Source organism: Thamnophis sirtalis, unplaced genomic scaffold, assembly GCF_051295495.1.
Source record: "Thamnophis sirtalis isolate CommonGarterSnake01/CBP01778 unplaced genomic scaffold, rThaSir2_p1.2 scaffold_7, whole genome shotgun sequence".
Lineage (NCBI taxonomy): Eukaryota > Metazoa > Chordata > Lepidosauria > Squamata > Natricidae > Thamnophis > Thamnophis sirtalis.
Genome location: NW_028261387.1, coordinates 14,914,629 through 14,933,590, shown reverse-complemented (window position 1 = coordinate 14,933,590; position 18,962 = coordinate 14,914,629). Strand labels below are relative to the sequence as shown.

Here is an 18,962-nt window from a genome sequence, read left to right as displayed (position 1 = left end):
ATGGGGCCATGTATCGCGAGATTTTGAGTGCAAACCTCCTTCCATCAGCAAGGGCATTGAAGATGAAACTTGGCTGGGTCTTTCAGCATGACAATGATCCCCAACACACCGCCCAGGTAAGGAAGGAGTGGCTTCGTAAGAAGCATTTCAAGGTCCTGGAGTGGCCTAGCCAGTCTCCAGATCTCAACCCCATAGAAAACCTTTGGAGGGAGTTGAAAGTCCATGTTGCCCAGCGACAGCCCCAAAACATAACTGCTCTAGAGGAGATCTGCATGGAGGAATGGGCCAACATACCAGCAACAGTGTGTGCCAACCTTGTGAAGACTTACAGACAACGTTTGACCTCTGTCCTTGCCAACAAAGGATATATAACAAAGTATTGAGATGAACTTTTGATATTGACCAAATACTTATTTTCCACCATAATTTGCAAAAAAATTCTTTCCAAATCAGACAATGTGATTGTCTGGATTTGTTTTCTCTTTTTGTCTCTCATAGTTGAGGTCTACCTATGATGTCAATTACAGGCCTCTCTCATCTTTTTAAGTGGGAGAACCTGCACAATTGGTGGCTGACTAAATACTTTTTTGCCCCACTGCAGTTCACACTGGCATATAATGACTGGAAATCCTCAAGACAGATTTGGCAATGGAAAAAAAAAACCTCTAGTACTATGGTTCAGCTATCCAAAAGAAAATTAAATTAGCAGTTAGCTAAGGACTAGCTCAATATTTAGAATTAATAATCATATCTAGGTCTTCAAAACACAAAATGAGATATTCTTCACAACAAATATGTGTGCACCTAAAGTTCAATATTATTCCTTCACTGACATCATAGTATAAGTGATCCTATAACACTTCTGAAGGAATATTTGAAACCATACACATATAAGTAGTAGTGCACAGAAAAGTTTATTCAGGTATCAATTAATTATTAATTACTTGTGATTCATGATGATATATACACACACACACATACATACAGGGCGGGGCATAACCTTTTCCTAGGGGGTCACAGCAACACTTGTAATAACAACACAAATAATTCATACACCATTCGAAAGCCCATCAAAAACTGAGTTTATTGACACGATTTAATAGTCAGTATGACCACCATTAGCCCTTCGAACAGCATTCAAACGAGGTGGATAAGAACACAACAAATCTTCAAACAGTTCCGTTCGATTTTCCAGATTTTCCAGAGGGCGGGGCATAACCTTTTCCTAGGGGGTCACAGCAAGATCGACAGCAGTTTACAACTTCCGCGACACCTCATTTTAAAGCCCATAAAAAACTGAATTGAATGAGCTATTAAATGTTAAATTTGTTTCGGTTGAAACTTTGAGAATGAATTTGGAAACTGTGTTGAAAAATCTTGAAAATCGAACGGAACTGTTTGAAGATTTGTTGTGTTCTTATCCACCTCGTTTGAATGCTGTTCGAAGGGCTAATGGTGGTCATACTGACTATTAAATCGTGTCAATAAACTCAGTTTTTGATGGGCTTTCGAATGGTGTATGAATTATTTGTGTTGTTATTACAAGTGTTGCTGTGACCCCCTAGGAAAAGGTTATGCCCCGCCCTGTATATACATACATATATATACATACATACACACACATATATACATACAATACATACATACATACATACATACATACATGCATACATACATATATTATCCCAAACACATCTTTTATTCATTATGAGGATTTCTTTTACTTACAAAACCTTTTCTGGAAAGTCATTTGAGAAAATAAGAAAATGTACGGTAGTTGTTCAACCAGACGGTATTATTTGGCAACTGGTTCTTTCCTTCCCTTACTGGAAAAAGCAATAATCCTACCGTATGAAATCATTACTAAGATATTCCAAGCATACGGTGTTGGACAAAAGGATTAATTCTGAAGAGAACAAATTTAACAGGAATTTAAGAAACTGCAAACATAACCAAGGAACAATAGTGTATTCTTCCTGCTCTGAACTGTTAATTAATAAGGTACTTGTAACTCTCATGTAACCTTCATCTGCATAACCAACTGTCTTTCCTTCCCTTTGACCATATCCTTATGAAACATCAGTCTAGCCAATTTAGGCGTCTAATGAAGGAAGGTGCAGTTCATGAAAACATTTTAATAAACACATTTAATAAAATGTGTTAACTGTAGTTGGAAAGGTGCTGCCAAATTGCTTCTGATTTCTCTGCCACCAGTTAGGAATAATATAGCAACTTCACCATTTCCTCTAAAATCTACCTGTTTTCTTTCAAATCTCCCTGGTCTTTTCCTTTTGCCTAACAGTGAATTAGCTTTTTTTTTTAATGCTGCATATTTTGCTTGTGAGCATGAGTAAGATTAATCATTTGTGGATTCTCCTAATCTCTGGAATCATTTATGTGTTTTGCCCTCTGTCTCAGAGAAAGAAAAAGGGGAAGGAAGATAAAAAGAGAAAACGCTTTATGAATAGATGGCACTTCTATAGGTGGAATGGATTTGTCATCTGCCAAGCAAATTTGCTTCTACACTGTCGATTGTGTTTTAAATGCAGAGGTGCCCAATTCCCGTGCTCCTTGCATGGAACCAATCCCTCTCCACCTCCACCAACCCGCCAAGCTGGAACAGTTGGGGACCACTGTTTTAATGTGTTCTGTGTTCTTAACCATCAGTCACACAGTTTCAAAAAAAGAACCAGAGAAGCTGCAAACACTATTGTTTTTACCAGAGAGAGGACTATTAAACACATTACTACATTGAGTAAACAATTTCTGAGATGACCCAATATGTTCAATATCTTCACCACCACCATCATCAATTTTGCATAAAAAAGAAAATATTATAGTTGACCAAAAGGAACTGCCAAAGTTATGCATGGAAGAAGGGAACAACTTATAATATTCCATAATAGACCAAGGTGAAGAAAAAATAAACTCCTTTCACCATCCACAATAACTAGAAATACATTTTCTGGGTACATGGAGTTGCCTTACACCAGTGTTTCTCAACCTTGGCAACTTGAAGATGTCCGGACTTCAACTCCCAGAATTCCCCAGCCAGCATTTGCTGGCTGGGGAATTCTGGGAGTTGAAGTCCGGACATCTTCAAGTTGCCAAGGTTGAGAAACACTGCCTTACACTGATTAAGACCATTTGTGTATATAGCTTAAAGACTCGCGGTCATCTTCATTTTTAAAAAATAGTTTCATACAAGTGCTTTTTCAAACCCAACCCAGAACCTCAGGTGGTTTATGTAAATGATGTATTCTGCATAAGCTGTAGGCCTTCTTTGAAATGTTACAATTTTGAAGAAAGAAAAATTTTAATGTATACATTTTTATTTTTAGTTAGCAATAGCAATAGCAGTTACTTATATACCGCTTCATAGGGCTTTCAGCCCTCTTTAAGCGGTTTACAGAGTCAGCATATCGCCCCCACAGTCTGGGTCCTCATTTTACCCACCTCGGAAGGATGGCAGGCTGAGTCAACCCTGAGCCGGTGAGATTTGAACCGCCGAACTGCAACTAGCAGTCAGCTGAAGTGGCTGCAGTACTGCACTCTAACCACTGCGCCACCTCGGCTCCCTGTGTTGAATCTCTCTTTCTACAAAATCCAATTTCTAATCAGCTCATAGTTAACCAACTGATTATCTGCAAGCTCAGTATATATACAGTTTCCTTTAATAAACAATAAGAGTAACATTCTTACCTGATAGAATTATGTGGCCTATTTTCTACTTTCATCAAAATTTGTATGTCTGACTGGGGAGATATTGTGTAGATTTTTAATCTGCAATAAAAAGGTAACATTTAAGAAATCTTATCATATAATGAAAAATACAGAAACTTTTTTTAAAAATATGTTGATTCAGCAAGAGAATCCAACTGAAAAATATTAATATATTGTACTAATGTACTGAAATAATACAAATAATAGAACATACAACTGTTTTGTAAAAGAAAGTACCTTTGCCGCTTGACAGGATCAGATTCTTGAGGATCAATATATGTCTTCAAAATATCACACAATGGTTTATCATCTGGTACCCTTTGTCCAGAAATACAAATTATCAGTGAAGATATTCATAGGAATACACAAACCAGTTAGCATTAATATGTACTGTATGTAGTTTTATTATTCTTTTCCAGCTACATAAGGTTCATTCAGGGATATATACAAAACATTTAGGAATTCATATTCAAGACACCAAAAATATTGTCTGCTAAGTTTTTTCTGTTCCAATTATTTATTCCAAACTGAAATAATTCTTTCATATATTTAAATAGGTTTTAATGGAAGATCCATCTTCCTGTTGTATATTCTATTCTAGATAGGAAACCGAAGTAAATGCTTGAGGGATATTTACTAGGTTACATACAAAAATTGTAATACAGGCTACAGCCAAGAAATATGTACAATAAGCCATCCTTTCTCAATTTAAAGCTTCCTAAATTACACAGATAAAGCTAGAAATAGGTAAGATGATATATAATTTTAAAGCAGCTCAAAGGAAATATCCCAATAGTTTGTTTATTCAGAAACTTGTGCACCCTTTCCAAGCAAAACCCAAATGTAATTGTAAAATATAATCCAGCAATTATTTAAATTAAATGGTTTAATTACATAATTATTTAAACTTCATGTGAAAGTAAGTTTGCTAGCAAGTGTGTATGAATACCTTTGTTCTGTGAATTTAGCATGACTTTGAGGAAATATGAGCTTCAAGTGCCAATAGAACTTTTGTTCCCTGAAAAAAAAGAAAACAGATTCTTAAAATTCTTTTTATTACAAACGCAATGGGTACTGCTCTGTATAGAGAAAATTCAAAACAAGTAAGAAGAAGAAGAAACCTATTCAGAGCTTGTTCACTTGGGGAGGTATCGAAAGTCTTAAATTGCTCCCACTTCAGATTGTATTTACATAACCAAAATCTAACCCAACAGGCAAGAAAATCAAGTACTACCCCATGGCTCTAAGGTCAAAGTTACTTCTACATCTTAGTATGGCTTAAACCTAACTGCTGCTTTCATTGTATTTAAGAATTGATGTTTCTATTCCTATTCCACGTGTATGTATACATAAATAAAAACAATACAATGCCATAGGTATACAATTATTTTGATATCTAATTAATAAAATAACAATCTATCAACAGATCACAAACAGAAGCAGTGTAGATCAGTCTGTTCCCATGTACGATAAAATATTACATCCAATTTGTTGGATGTATCAGCATGGAGATATTCACAGATTTTGCAATCTTTACTTAGAAATAAAGATGCAGGTTCTGTAAGGATGAAAGAAAACAATTTTACTTTATAAATTAGCCAAGCAGGCTGGGAATAATCTGAAAAAGAATGATTTTGGAAGAAAGCAACTAGCATTTTTAGAAAGGAGGGAAATTGACTCATGACTATAAGAAGTTGGCACATATCAATAGAAGGGGAACAAAGGGAAGAAAGCACTGCAAAGGATTCTGAAGACTCTGTTTCTTCTCTACAAATATCATGTCGAAGAAGTAATGGGACTTGGAGATGACAGGTTGTATGCATGCTGAAATTGTTCTCAAAAAGTGTGAAGTCTCTTTGTTAATATAGGTCTAACAATGTGCAACTAAATGCTGGAATTATGATATCTAGGTCATGTAGGAGAATAACAAGGTGCTTTTCCAGAGTTAAGTTTCTGTGAGCTAATTTATGCAAATGATCAATTATGCTTACTGACATTATCTCATCACTCTAGGCAGAATGTATAATACCACCGGATGTTGGTTGGTCTGGCCCATTGTTCTTTAAAACAGCAGTAAAGAGTTGGATTATGTATTTATTTACATAAATTTAAAAACACCTGACTCTATGATACCCTGAAGTACCTTCAGGATTGCCTATTTGCCCCTTAACTGTTTCAGGAAATTTTGCTCTACCTAATCTCTTTCTATTGTATTACTTAGCAGTAACATAGGATTATGAAATTATCTTTTCAATTTCTGTTCCACTGACAAAATGTAGAAGCATTTTGCAAATCTTAATCTATCATTGCAGCGCTATTTCTCCTTACTCCAAAAAGGCACAATTAATAATCCACCTCTGTTGGTATTAAGGGAAACAAAATTTGTGCCGGGACCAGTGTTTTATGGGATTTTATCATTTCTCTGTTGTGTTCATTTGCAAACACATCATTCTACAATTTTTCTTTGTTGGTTGCTTCTTACAGTTAGATGTTTTCACTTGAATGCTTTCATTCTATTAACGCATAGGAAAACTGTCTCCAGAAATTCTTAGCATTATGCAATTTTGCCAGCAATATTAGAGCCACAATAACTGAAAATGGGAATAAAAGCATTAAAGCCTTTCTCCAAATATAAAGACAACATAGAAAAAAAAAACCCATATTTTATAGAAACATATTTTTCACTTTCAAGAGATTTATAAACTAGGCATTAAATCAAGGATGAGAGGGTTGCAGCTCTGCAGATGTTTATTGTCTCCATTCATGAGTCGGGGACTAATAATGTGTGAAAGGCTTTAAACAGCCTACATCTGATAATATAAATTCCAGCTTAAGCTGTATAATTTTTCAAAAGTGAATGTTGATATCCTGGAGCTCTTTCTTCCTAGGGCTGTGTGGGCATTAGTGAAGCATGTGTGAATCAACACACAGAAAGACAAGGGGAGAGAGGAAACATTCAGAAAACTGCACCAAGCCTTCCAGAGGATGCAGTGACTAATACTGGGAGGAGAGAAGTTTTGCTTGGGCGTTACCATTTATGAAGTTTCCTTTGAAACGTGTGTCTCACCCGGTTTGTTTTGTAGCCCGGTGCCACAGTCTCCCTTTTTCTTAGAAGAAATTCGGCATGATGAAAAAGAGAACTAAATGAGTATTTCTTTACCCAGGAAATTTAATTAGGCCATTACAATTCACAAGATTATGGAACAAATTTAGCAGTTTTTAAAGTAAGAACAATTACAAGATTCTTTAGGCAAAAGAAAAGGAGATGAAAAGATGTGGAAACTTAAACCAGAAATTATCTATGCCAATTTTTGTATTTACATAGACAGCAGCTTAAGAAAGAGTTGAGTCAAAGTAATCGTGAATGGGGTTATTCTTTTTAACTACTGATCGGTTGATATAAGCATGAATCATAAGTTCACTGGACATAAGCCGTTTACATGCCAAGCATCTCTTTGAGCCAATTCGATTATGTGTTTTTAGGAAGTCTATGATGTTGCAAAAAGTACTATTGTGGTTCACTAAGACAACAATGAAACCAAAGGAATGGGGAGCCATAATAATACTGAAACGTAAACTCAACTCTTAATTCTATTCAGAAAAGTACCATAAAAAAGAATGGCAACGTTTTCGAGTGACATAATTGAGGGTTCAGAAACTTGTTGCTGTGTATTTAAAAAGTATTCCACAGAAGTCTGTGGACTCTGCCAATGGAAACTAATGGGAAGTAGCAGCTCAGGGAGAAATAAGCAATGAGCATTCTTCTTCTCATGTTTAGTCCTGCTTTGCTTCTTGGTTGCCATTTATGGGGGGGGGGAGGGGAGGGATGGGGGAACTTAGGAATGTGGTGCCACAGCTGCTAGTCAAAACATCTAAAAGCCGGTGTGTGAACCAAGGCCATGTCAACGGACACCTGTCGGAGCTGAACGGAAACTGTGGCAGAATTGATTAGCCAATATGACCTAAAAGACACAGGGGGGTGGGGAAATCCTAGTCTTTTAACTATCCCTAAGTGTGGGAACTATTTCAAGCTAGCTTCACTTTTCTAAGTGCCGAGATGATAGCAATAGCAATAGCAGTTAGACTTATATACCGCTTCATAGGGCTTTCATGTACTCAATAAAGAGTTTCTTGAATCTGAACAAAGTGTCAGCGTCCTGACTTCCCGGTGTTCATTACTTGGAACGATGATACAGCGTGCAGCAGTAAAAAGCCATAATTACCTCATTTTACAAAAAATATTATCTTTTATGATCTTCTAAGCGTCAGTAACACTGATTCAGCCTCATTAAGTGATTATGGGGCATGACAAACTGTCAAAAACTTTTTAATTTTTTTAACGACACTACAATTCCTGGAGTACAAATATGATAGGTGAAATTCCAAGACCATAATCATTATTAGAGGGGCCCAATATCAGTCTTGTATGTGACTGTGTGGTGTGTGCTTTTGGCCATAGAGAGGGCTGGATTAAGAGTCTGCACAGTCCATAGCTGGATGGGAGAAGCCGGAAAGAGATTCAGGATAGCCACATCCTAGAACTTCTTGGGATATATCTAGTAGATTAGAAGGTTATAGTTTTAGTTGAGCATGGTTCTATTCATTAGGCATAAGCAAAAAAGGATTGAACCCAACTGTGTCATCTCTGCGCTTAGGCCTGACATCAAGCTTGCCAAACTCATAGCATAACTTTCTAACCTATTAGATACATCTTGAAAGGTTTTAAGGAATGGCTACCCTGAATCTCTTCCTCCTCTCATTTCAGAAATGTTCAATCTCTTAATCTGGACCTCTCTCTGGCAAAGATCTAGTTTGCCAAAATTGTTTCCTGTCGCTTTTCTAGGTGCACATTCCTACCACTGTGAACAGGGAAAATGTAGTATTAAAAAATGTTCATAAAGACAGACAAATCTCTCTTCAGCACAACTTGTCCCCTAGCTGCCATGTTGCTACCAGGATACTGAATTTGCCAAGTTCTCTTAGATTGTAACATGAAGAATACTAGATTATTCTTTCAACCTGTTTGGGGGGAATGAGGCAATGGGAACAATGGCTCAAATTGTATATCAAAACAGTTATGATGCCCGATTTGATCTAGTAAGACTACATAACGTTGTGATATAATTAAACATGTCATGATTTTTTTTAGCAACCAACGCTACTATTTTAGGAGTTGATCAACATTTTTTTCTCCTAAGGCAGCATCTGAAATAAATATTTAAAAGTGTACAGATCATTGTGTAAGCAAAACTTTTTATAAGTGATTACCTCATTGCTACAATGATCTGTATTAACTCACTGAATTGGATCAGAACTGAAAGGTATTCGAGCTATGTTGCTGAAAACAGGAGCAAGATCAGCACATTTCTATTACAAAATCTACGTTTTGTACAGATTACATTTAATCTAACACTGTCTTGATTACTAAAATTGGGATTTTTGCAAGTTTTGTGATATTCCTACTTAGATTTCTACTTAGAACATAGAAGTATATTGTCCAGTATATTCATTTCTTGTTACAAATGCCTTACAGTAACATGAAATATTTGCAAGAGAGCCATCTGTTGGTTTCCAGAATTATAGCCAGTTTAGCCTCTGCAAGAAACAAAGAGTCTTGTGTATAGATGCATAGGTGGATCAACATCTATTTCATTCATTGAAAGAATAGTTATTATTAGAACAGACTGTGCTATAGTGACCGATTATAACATTTGTATAATATGAAGACATGATTTATAGATAAACAAATACATGTCTCTGTTGTTACACAAAAGCTCCCCCTCCTGTCTAATTCACAATTATACTCCTTGAAAACAATGAAACGTATTAGCATCTTGTTGGCTGAAAAATCATCTTTCTTTTCTATCATTCTCTGTAATAAAGCTAGAAAGTTTGTTTCATTCTACTGTTAATATCTCTATATAATGATTACAAGATTAAATGCATACATAGACAGTATACACCGAGAAAACATAAACTAGTCGAAGGGCAACTGTATTCAGAATGATGAAAAGCAATCGGAACCCCTGTGGGTCAATGAGGAAAATAATTCAGATGTTATAGCCGGATAATGTCTTATTAGGATGAATCAAGAAACCCTTTCAGACTTGTGTGGTGATGCTGTACACCAAATAGGTAAGTAGCAGAATATATCGGACATTGCAGTGAATTTCATCGCTTCCTCGCCTTAAGACACTTACATATAAAAGCCATCTTTATAACCCATGTATAGAGTCTCCAAGCAGCACACAGGAGAATCAAGAGTTTTGCTAAGTTAACATCCAAGCTAATAACAGCTAAAAACTTACTTATTGCTGTAGAATGTAGAATTCTCTCGTCTTTTTGTGAAGCCGATTGGTAGAGTTTGTAAGCAGATCTTGCACCTCCGAGCTCGGTTTCTCAGAAAGTTTACCTGATGAAAGATGCAAGTTTTCAAACGACAAGCATAAGAATTACTTTCAAATATGAACTACTTTAAAGAATTATTTTGAGAAACTGTAGTTTAGCACCACTAGGCTTCACGCTCAAGACCCATTTTTGTTTTGTTTTGTTTGAGAATCGTGGAATCTTTTGCATTCATTTAGTTCGTCATCATGTCTAAATCTTGTTTCAACCATGGTGAAGATTAAGCTTAAATTTTAGTCACTAAACCAGAAAAAAAATATTCCAATCTCCACACTGGCCAACTATAAAACATAGGAGTGCCATATTTGTCCTTATTTTTTTTTAACAGTAAACTATAATTGAATGTTATGTTGAAAGCAGATGTATTATGTTTTACAGAATAGATAAGACACTCAAATCATTTCTATGTGAGGATCTTTGCATTCAAGAATATGTGGGCCTTAATCACTAAAAGCTAACAAGATTGGAAACATATCCAGGATATGTATTGCCTTTCTGGGTGTATAAGGCAAAGCATAGCAAATCTCCTATACAAATCAAAAACAAACCCTTGAAAACCTATTGCTATTTTGCTGTAAAGTGCAGTTGTTTCTTGCATTTCTAAATGAGAAACTTCCACTTTGCGAGCCATCATTCCCTTAAACTGTCTTTATTCAGCAGAACTACATTGAGTTTTTACTTGTGCCTTCAAAGTATCAGGCACTGCTCCCAAATAGATGCTTCCAAGTAAAATCAAACATCTTAACTATTTTCCTTTTTACAGTCATTCAACCTAATCATTCTGCAGATACACTTCCTGCTTCTCCCAGCAGCAATTATCAAAGAGGAAAAAAAAAGGTAGAAAAACACATCTTTCAAGCAATAAAATAGGTTCTTCCTGCAAAATTCTTGTATAATTGTTTTATGCAGAATATGGGTTTATTTATAGTTCTAAAATTTTTACCATTGTAACAGAAGTGGGTTCCTACTGGTTTCGCTGAGTAGATAGTAACTCGGCTTGCCACGCCGCCAAACTGGTTTGATTATTGGCAGCGCCATCTTGATTTTTGTTTCTGCACATGTGCAAAACAATCTTCTTTGCAAAAATGTATTTTTTCCCTCTTTTTTAACTTGCGTATGCGCAGACCTTTTTAGGTGCAAATGCACACATGCGCAGAGCACACGTGCAAAAAAGTTTGTAATGCTGGCAGCAACCCCTCTGCACTTTAACATGAAGAAATGCTCTCCATTTTGAAGTGTCTTCAGTACATTAGCTCCTCCAAGGATATTCTAGTAATTTCTGTGATTTCTCTTTGTTCTTTCCTTTCTATTTGCTTCAAACTTAACAAAGATAAGAGCAGGGGCTTCCATGTAGGGATATATGAAGTCCTTCACTTATGACTGGCCATTTAGCAACTGTTCAACGTTACAATCAACCTGAATGAGGGGAATTAGGACTTATGGCCTGGGTTTGAAGTTCCAATGGTCAGACTTTCTTCATAGTCATGTGCCCAATCTTTGGGTTCTTGGCAATACAGCTGCATTATGATTGTTTGCAATGTCACGCAGTCATGTGACTGTGCTTTACAAAGGTTTTGCTGAAAACTTACAAATCGATTACTTTTGGGTTTATGAGAAATAGCATCTCGAGCAGCCCGGTCAGTCATTCTTCCCCCATCTTCTAGAAACCGATAGTCTGAAGAAGAAAATCAAGGAAAAGGCAAGGAGTCATTTTACTGAAATATAAGTGATGTTGATATGTAAAAATACATATAAACAGTGTATTCAGCATTAAAATGTTCAACGTATGTAGGTTAAGATTTTGCAATAACATTTAAATACAGCTATTATTATTTTCAAAGTCAAACACAAACCTATATGACCCCAGGAAAAGACAAATTTCTTTAAGGAGAAGCTGAGCTATCGTGTTTTATTCTGATTTTTTAAATTCTATAGGCTGATTTGGTATCATTAGTATATGCTAGATCTGAGTAGTCATTGACTGTAAATAAATTTTATTATTATTATTGCTGAGAAGTATAGTGTACATATTCCATACCTGTTTTCAAGTATTTTTTCAAGTTTTGGAGTATGAGCATCCCTTGCGCTCCGTGTTTGGTAATTTGGTTGCAAACGGTTCACCGACAAAACCGCGCTCGACTAAACCGCGCCCGACTAAACCGCGTTGCTGACGTCATCAACAGGGCGACAACAGCGCAGAGACAGAAACACGCTGTAAACCCTAAACCTAAAATTAACCTCTAAACCTAAACTTAACCCCCCTAAACCTAATCCTAAACCTAATCCTAAACCTAACCCTTAACCTAACCCTAAACCTAACCCTAAACCTAACCCTAACCTAACCCTAAACCTAACCCTTACCTTAAGTTGAATCGGCTTGCTTTCAAAGCGCTATTTAAAGCGCCCTTCTTTCTCCGCGCTGGCTATTGTCGCCCTGTTGATGACGTCAGCAACACGGTTTAATCGGGCGCGATTTAGTCGAGCGCGGTTTTGTCGGGTCACGGGTTGCAAACATTTTGTCACCATTCAAGGAGACATTGTCAGTGCATTTTGAGTTTAAGTTGGCAATATAGCTGCATTATGGTTGTTTTCAGTGTCCAGCATTTTACAAAGATTTTGCTGAAAACTTACAAATCGTTGCTTTTAGGGTTATGAGAAATAGCATCTGGAGCAGCAATTCCAAACGCACTGACAATGTCTCCTCAAATGGTGGTGAAACATTTCCACCAAATTGCCAAAGTCGGAGCTCAAACCAACAGCCTAACAACCCGAGCTACTAATATTCAAACACATTTCATCCCCTATTTTCAACTGTGATTGAAATATGCTATGCATTTGAAATTTAAGTATCTCTATACGAGCTAGGATTCTTTTTCAGTGAAGAAATATACTTACATTGCCTCATTCTCAGTCTAAAATGTTCTCAACCTATCTTTGTATTCTATCCAACATTCTCTATTGTGTTTGTTTTAGGATACTAGGACAAACTACACTGTTAGTACGGTAGAAAGGAGCTTAGTATTGGCACAGTAGCAAGAATTTATTAATTTTTTAAAAATAATTCTTATACTTAAAAAAAAACTCTACATAGCACTACACTAGTATATCCAGCCGAAACAGCTTCCATGGGTCGCCGTATCACAGTGGCGTCAAATTTCCATGGAAGTCGCCTATACCCACGATGGGTGAAGAGGCGTCAAGTCAAGTCAAGTCAAGTCCTTAGGTAGTTTACTGGATTCTTACCACTTAGAAGAGTTAAGTTGCTGAAGTCATTCACTGAAACAAAGGCCGCCTTTTCTCTGATTCCATTACAGCTGTATAAAGCTTTATGTTTTTTTACACAAGCCAAACTGAAAGCACAAAAGCAAAGGAACACTGTTATTTTATTTTCAGCCACCTAAGATGTTTTTAAAAAGTGTTTGGTTTACACCTACCTGCATGAATATTTCATACATCGAGGGCATCTGTATTTTGCTATTTCCGTATTACAGAGTTCACATCTAAAAAAATGAAAATTGAGATGGTACACTTAGAGTGAACAGCACAGAGAAAAGTCTTTACACAGGGGAATATTGGAAAAGACAAACTAGTTAAGAAACATTATCAGAACTTTTCACTTCCGTTTAAGTGCAAATTCCCATTAACAGCCTTGGCTCTCTCCTCAAAACTGATTTATTGCAAATTAATAAACCGTCTCAGGATGTCTTTGCTATAACAGCAGTCCACTGCATTTCCTGCAAAAGGTGTTAAAATACTGTTACTGATAATCTGAGCCCCTTCAAGCTTCCAATGAGAATCAGCACAACAGGGATCCACATCCTGTTAATGGCCGCTCTCAGAATTCTGTCTTATCGTTTGTCAGCAGCATCCTGGTAAATGTTGCTTTGTCGTTTCTTGCCAGTAGAAGCAACTAAACAATAGAAATTCTTTCCCATGGTTTGTTTAGCATGAGTAACTTGGATTGGTGCCCCATCAGCTAGAGATGATGCATCAGAGCCCCAATTGGCACATCACACTAAATCAGAAATAATCAGCACTTTGTGATCTGCTCTACTGTCAAGACCCCTGGCTAGGTCTTGTAATTGATGGCATACTTATATTAATTTTTTTAAAAATCAAATCCAAATAGAGGGTTTCTGCACCACATGAAATCAAATAGTCACAGTAAGTGAGCCTAGGCATTGAGATGCCACTATTCTAAAAATCTGTATCTTTTTAAAAACACCAAATTCACCAAAGTGATTTTGTGTCTTCCTGTTTTACACAGTATCTGATTACTTAAAAAATATGACAAATTCTAGATGGCTACAGAGAGGTACAGAAAACTCTTATTTTCTTGGGCCCATCTAAGTTTTCCAGTTTTTGCAGCTCAGATAAAGTAGCCTTTCCCCTCCTTGTTAGGTATATATATTCCAGCTCTCTGACAGATGATGGCTAATTTTTTTGCTTACCAAGTAATTTCACAAGAGTTCCAATTCAATTAAACATGCTTTTTGAAAGTCTAAATGTATAAGCGGCCAAAGAAATCTTTTGGAGCAAAATAAGTCTGATCACAAGCCATACTCTTTCTTCTATACATTGCTTTATGTATAAAATCAGAGCATGATGCTCTTTTTTTACATGGAACTAACTCAATTTTTAATTTTAATTGCTGTGAAGTTTTTCCTTTCAGAAAGGCCAAGTGTCAGGTTGCTGACTTGGCATTTTCTGAATTGTGCTGTGGACCTAGATCAAATTGACCCAAACATAAAGACAGTAAATTCTGAGAAACCATTTTTAGGTACAGGGAGAGCAGGACATCTTCAGGATTGTCACTATAGTAGTAGTGACAGTCCTAAAGAAGTCCTGTTCTTCTTCATATGGATTACTAGTTGTACTTTCTCACTTGTATGGTAAGATAAACGCCTAAAATAACGATGACAAATATTTGTGACCTTGTGACCTCTAGGCTGGAATACTGCAATGTGCTCTACATGGGGCTGCCCTTGAAGAGCATCCGGCGACTTCAGCTAGTACAGAATGCGGCCGCGCGAGTGATTGTGGGTGCACCTCGGTTCACCCGCATAACACCTATCCTCCGCGAGCTGCGCTGGCTACCTGTCGATCTCCGGATGCGCTTCAAGGTGCTATTAGTCACCCATAAAGCCCTACATGGCAGTGGATCTGGATACTTGAGAGACCGCCTTCTGCCAATTACATCCCTGCGACCAATAAGATCACATAGATTAGGCCTCCTCCGTATTCCATCGGCCAGCCAGTGCCGGCTGGCAACTACAAGGAGGAGGGCCTTCTCAGTAGTAGCCCCGACCCTTTGGAACGAGCTCCCCGTAGAGATTCGCACCCTCTCCACCGTCCAGGCCTTCCGCACAGCCCTTAAGAACTGGCTCGCCCGTCAGGCCTGGGGACAAGGATAGTTCCCCTCCCGAATGATGAATGTATGTTGTTTACTATTTTATTATATGTCTTATCTTAATGTTTGTATTCCCCCTCCCCGATTTTATGTGAGCCGCCCTGAGTCTCCTCAGGGAAAAGGGCGGCCTACAAATATTAATAAAATCAAAAATCAAAAATCAAATTTGTGAAAAGCATAAGGGCTTTAATAGAGCAAAGATGCCTTGATGGGAAATAATGCAAAGTAAGCAGAATTTTGTAAAAACAGTATGATTCATGGTTTTGCTTTTTAAACGTGTTACATCTAATATTTATTTTATTTACATAACTATACTTATGGAGTGTAATTGCATTGGTATTTTCACCATGAGTAAATGTACTCTGGTCAGAGGGAGCTCAAGATCTTACATGAACTGGGTTCAAAGATCGTAGACTGCAAAGCTCTGAGCTACAAAGTGAAATGTAATTTCAATTTGTTCAATGGTTTCCAAAATGGATTGGCTGATATTTTTTCCCAGAACCGCATTTCTAAAATTTATACTGTAGACATGACAATAGCAATAGCAATAGCAGTAGACTTATATACCGCTTCATAGGCCTTTCAGGCCTCTCTAAGCGGTTTACAGAGAGTCAGCATATTGCCCCCAACAATCTGGGTCCTCATTTTACCCACCTCGGAAGGATGGAAGGCTGAGTCAACCCTGAGCCGGTGAGATTTGAACCGCTGACCTGCTGATCTAGCAGTAGCCTGCAGTGCTGCTTTTAACCACTGCGCCACCTTGGCTCTGACAACTGTGATGATGCTTAGATGAACATATTTAATTAAAAAACCATGTATGTACAGTATACTCCAAAATGAATATGATAAAGAAACGATGTTTGCCTGTAATGCACAAAGCAGCCAACAACAACTCTTTGAACTGAGCACACAGAATATGTGTGTTTGTTCATCATATCATATGGGATATGCAAAAGTTCAAGTCCATGTTAGATATAAAAGTATAGCTCCAAAGTACAATAGTCCAAATAAATACACAAATAATGTGAAATTGTGCCATGCTTCAGTGTCAAGCATCCTTCCTGATCAACATAGTCCACAGGGTTGTCAGACAGCTATAGTCACCTAAATCTTTGTATACCAAATTTGAATATTGGGAAATGTTTTATTTCAAAAAAATCTCGAGGTGGCGCAGTGGTTAAATGCAGCACTGCAGGCTACTTCAGCTGACTGCAGTTCTGCAGTTTGGCTGTTCAAATCTCACCGGCTCAAGGTTGACTCAGCCTTCCATCCTTCCGAGGTGGGTAAAATGAGGACCCAGATTGTGGGGGCGATATGCTGACTCTGTAAACCGCTTAGAGAGGATTGAAAGCCCTATGAAGCGGTATATAAGTCTAACTGCTATTCCTATTGCTATCTTAAATTTTATACATTTATCTATTTGTTTATGTATTCTTTTTCCATAGCCCTTAACAGCAAATGACTCAGGGCTGCTTACAATTCTAAAATAAATAAATAAATAAACAAACAAACAAACAAACATTTAAAACCCTAAAAACACCCATAAAATAAATAAGTGCAAACAGCAGCTGTGATGATTAATCAATTAGTAATAAAGCCAAGTACAGGTAGTCCTAGTCTTACGACCACAATTGAGCCCAAAATTTCTGTTGCTAAGTGAGACATTTGTTAAGTGAGTTTTGCCCCATTTTATGAGTTTTCTTGCCATAGCTGTTGAGCAAAACACTGCAGTTGTTAAAGTTAATGACATGGTCGTTAACTGAATCTGGCTTTCACATTGACTTTGCTTGTCAGGTCATAAAAGGTGATCACATGACCCCAGGACACTGCAACCATCATAGATATGAAGCACTTGCCAAGCATCTGAATTTTAAGCATTGACCATAGGGATGCTGCAAAGATCAAAAGAGTAAATAATCATTTTTTCGTAATCATTTCGTAATCATTTTTTTCAGCACTGTAGTAACTTTGAATGGTCAAATTGTTGTAAGTTGATGACTACCTTACATAGCCAAGTTTTTAAAGCTTTGTGAAAAACCAATAGGGTTATTATATTTGAATATTCTAAGTGAATAACCTAAGGGTTTAATCCAACTAGCACAATTATTTGGCTCCAATAATAATGTCTCTTGAGGAATTCTACACTTAATATGGACAGCAAAAATTCTTTCACTGCATAATGTTCAATTGTGCTCAAACATTTCTGTATTTGTTAAGTGAACGTTCTCCCATTTTATGGCCTCCCTTGCCATAGTTGTTAAGTGAATCACTGTGGTTTGTTAAGTTAGCAACGTGGTTGTAAAATGAATCTGGCTATCCCACTGACCTTGCTTGTCAGAAAGTCTCAAAAAAGGTGATCACTGCAACAGTCAGAAAAAGGAACCAGTTGCCAAGCAGCTAAATTTTGATCACATGGACCATGGGGATGCTGTAATGGCCGTTAAGGGTGAAAAACGGTCATAAGTCAACTTTTTTCAGTCTAACTTCAACCGGTCACTAGAATGTGCTGTTCTAAGTCCAGGACTACCTCAGTATGAAATAGAGAGGTAGTCCTAGACTTAGAACAGTTCGTTTAATGACTGTTCAAAATTGCACTGCCCCTATCTCGAATGGTATGATTGTTGCGCTTTTTAACTATGTATTGTTTTGTGTTGTTGTTAAAACTGTCTGTATCCCCCTTTCCCTTCTTTGAGTTGTGAGCCGCCCTGAGTCCTCTTAGGGAAAAGGATTCGGGCTGTACAGATGTCAGGGCAACAAAATGATTCCTCCCTACCCCAGACTTAATGGATAGAGAGACTGTATTTGGATCACACGGACCATGGAGATGCTGTAATGGCCTTTAAGTGTGAAAAACAGTCATAAGTCACTTGTTTGAGTTTGAGTTTTATTTTAACTTATGACTGTTTTTCACACTTAAAGGCCATTACAGCATCTCCATGGTCCGTGTGATCCAAATACAGTCTCTCTATCCATTAAGTCTGGGGTAGGGAGGAATCATTTTGTTGCCCTGACATCTGTACAGCCCGAATTCTTTTTAAAAAAGCTGATTTCTTGAAATAAACGAGATCTACTTCCTCCCCCTCCGCTAAAGCTGCATTATTGTACTCTTCCAGGGACGCATTCAAGGCAAGGCGCAACTGGCTTATAATAGCAGCAGGGCAAATAAAGCGAGGCTACCATTGAACGGTCCCACGCGAGGAAGCTTAAGAATCACGAGGTTTGATTCTCCACCCTCCCATCTGGATCATCCCCGAGTTTCCGCCTGGAAAACTCGGGGCCCCGCCGCCTGTGGCGAAGGAAGAGGTCGGAAGAAAGGGCCTACCTCCGCAGCGACATCTTCCGCTGAAGGCTTTCGTCCGCCCCGCTCGGAACGGCTCCCATCACGCTCGCCATGCTTGGGGCCGCCGCGATCGCTTGCAGCCTA

At 37.6% G+C, this 18,962-nt stretch overlaps 1 protein-coding gene across 2 annotated transcripts in view; it reads right to left on the bottom strand.

Moving 5' to 3' along the window:
* ZNHIT6 (zinc finger HIT-type containing 6) overlaps positions 1-18,962 on the bottom strand; it is a 45,915-nt gene extending 26,953 nt beyond the window's left edge. Inside the window, exons 1-8 of one of the 2 annotated variants that reach the window (XM_087719355.1) lie at positions 18,861-18,962; positions 13,563-13,628; positions 13,372-13,478; positions 11,718-11,803; positions 10,032-10,135; positions 4,673-4,741; positions 3,961-4,041; positions 3,703-3,783 (exon numbers count right to left, since the gene is read on the bottom strand). In XM_087719355.1, the coding sequence (XP_087575481.1) occupies positions 3,703-3,783; positions 3,961-4,041; positions 4,673-4,741; positions 10,032-10,135; positions 11,718-11,803; positions 13,372-13,478; positions 13,563-13,628; positions 18,861-18,931 (665 nt within the window). In that variant the 5' untranslated portion in view covers positions 18,932-18,962. Of the gene's footprint in view, positions 1-3,702; positions 3,784-3,960; positions 4,042-4,672; positions 4,742-10,031; positions 10,136-11,717; positions 11,804-13,371; positions 13,479-13,562; positions 13,629-18,715; positions 18,837-18,860 lie in introns of those variants that run through there. The other variant, XM_087719356.1, reaches the window with a different exon arrangement.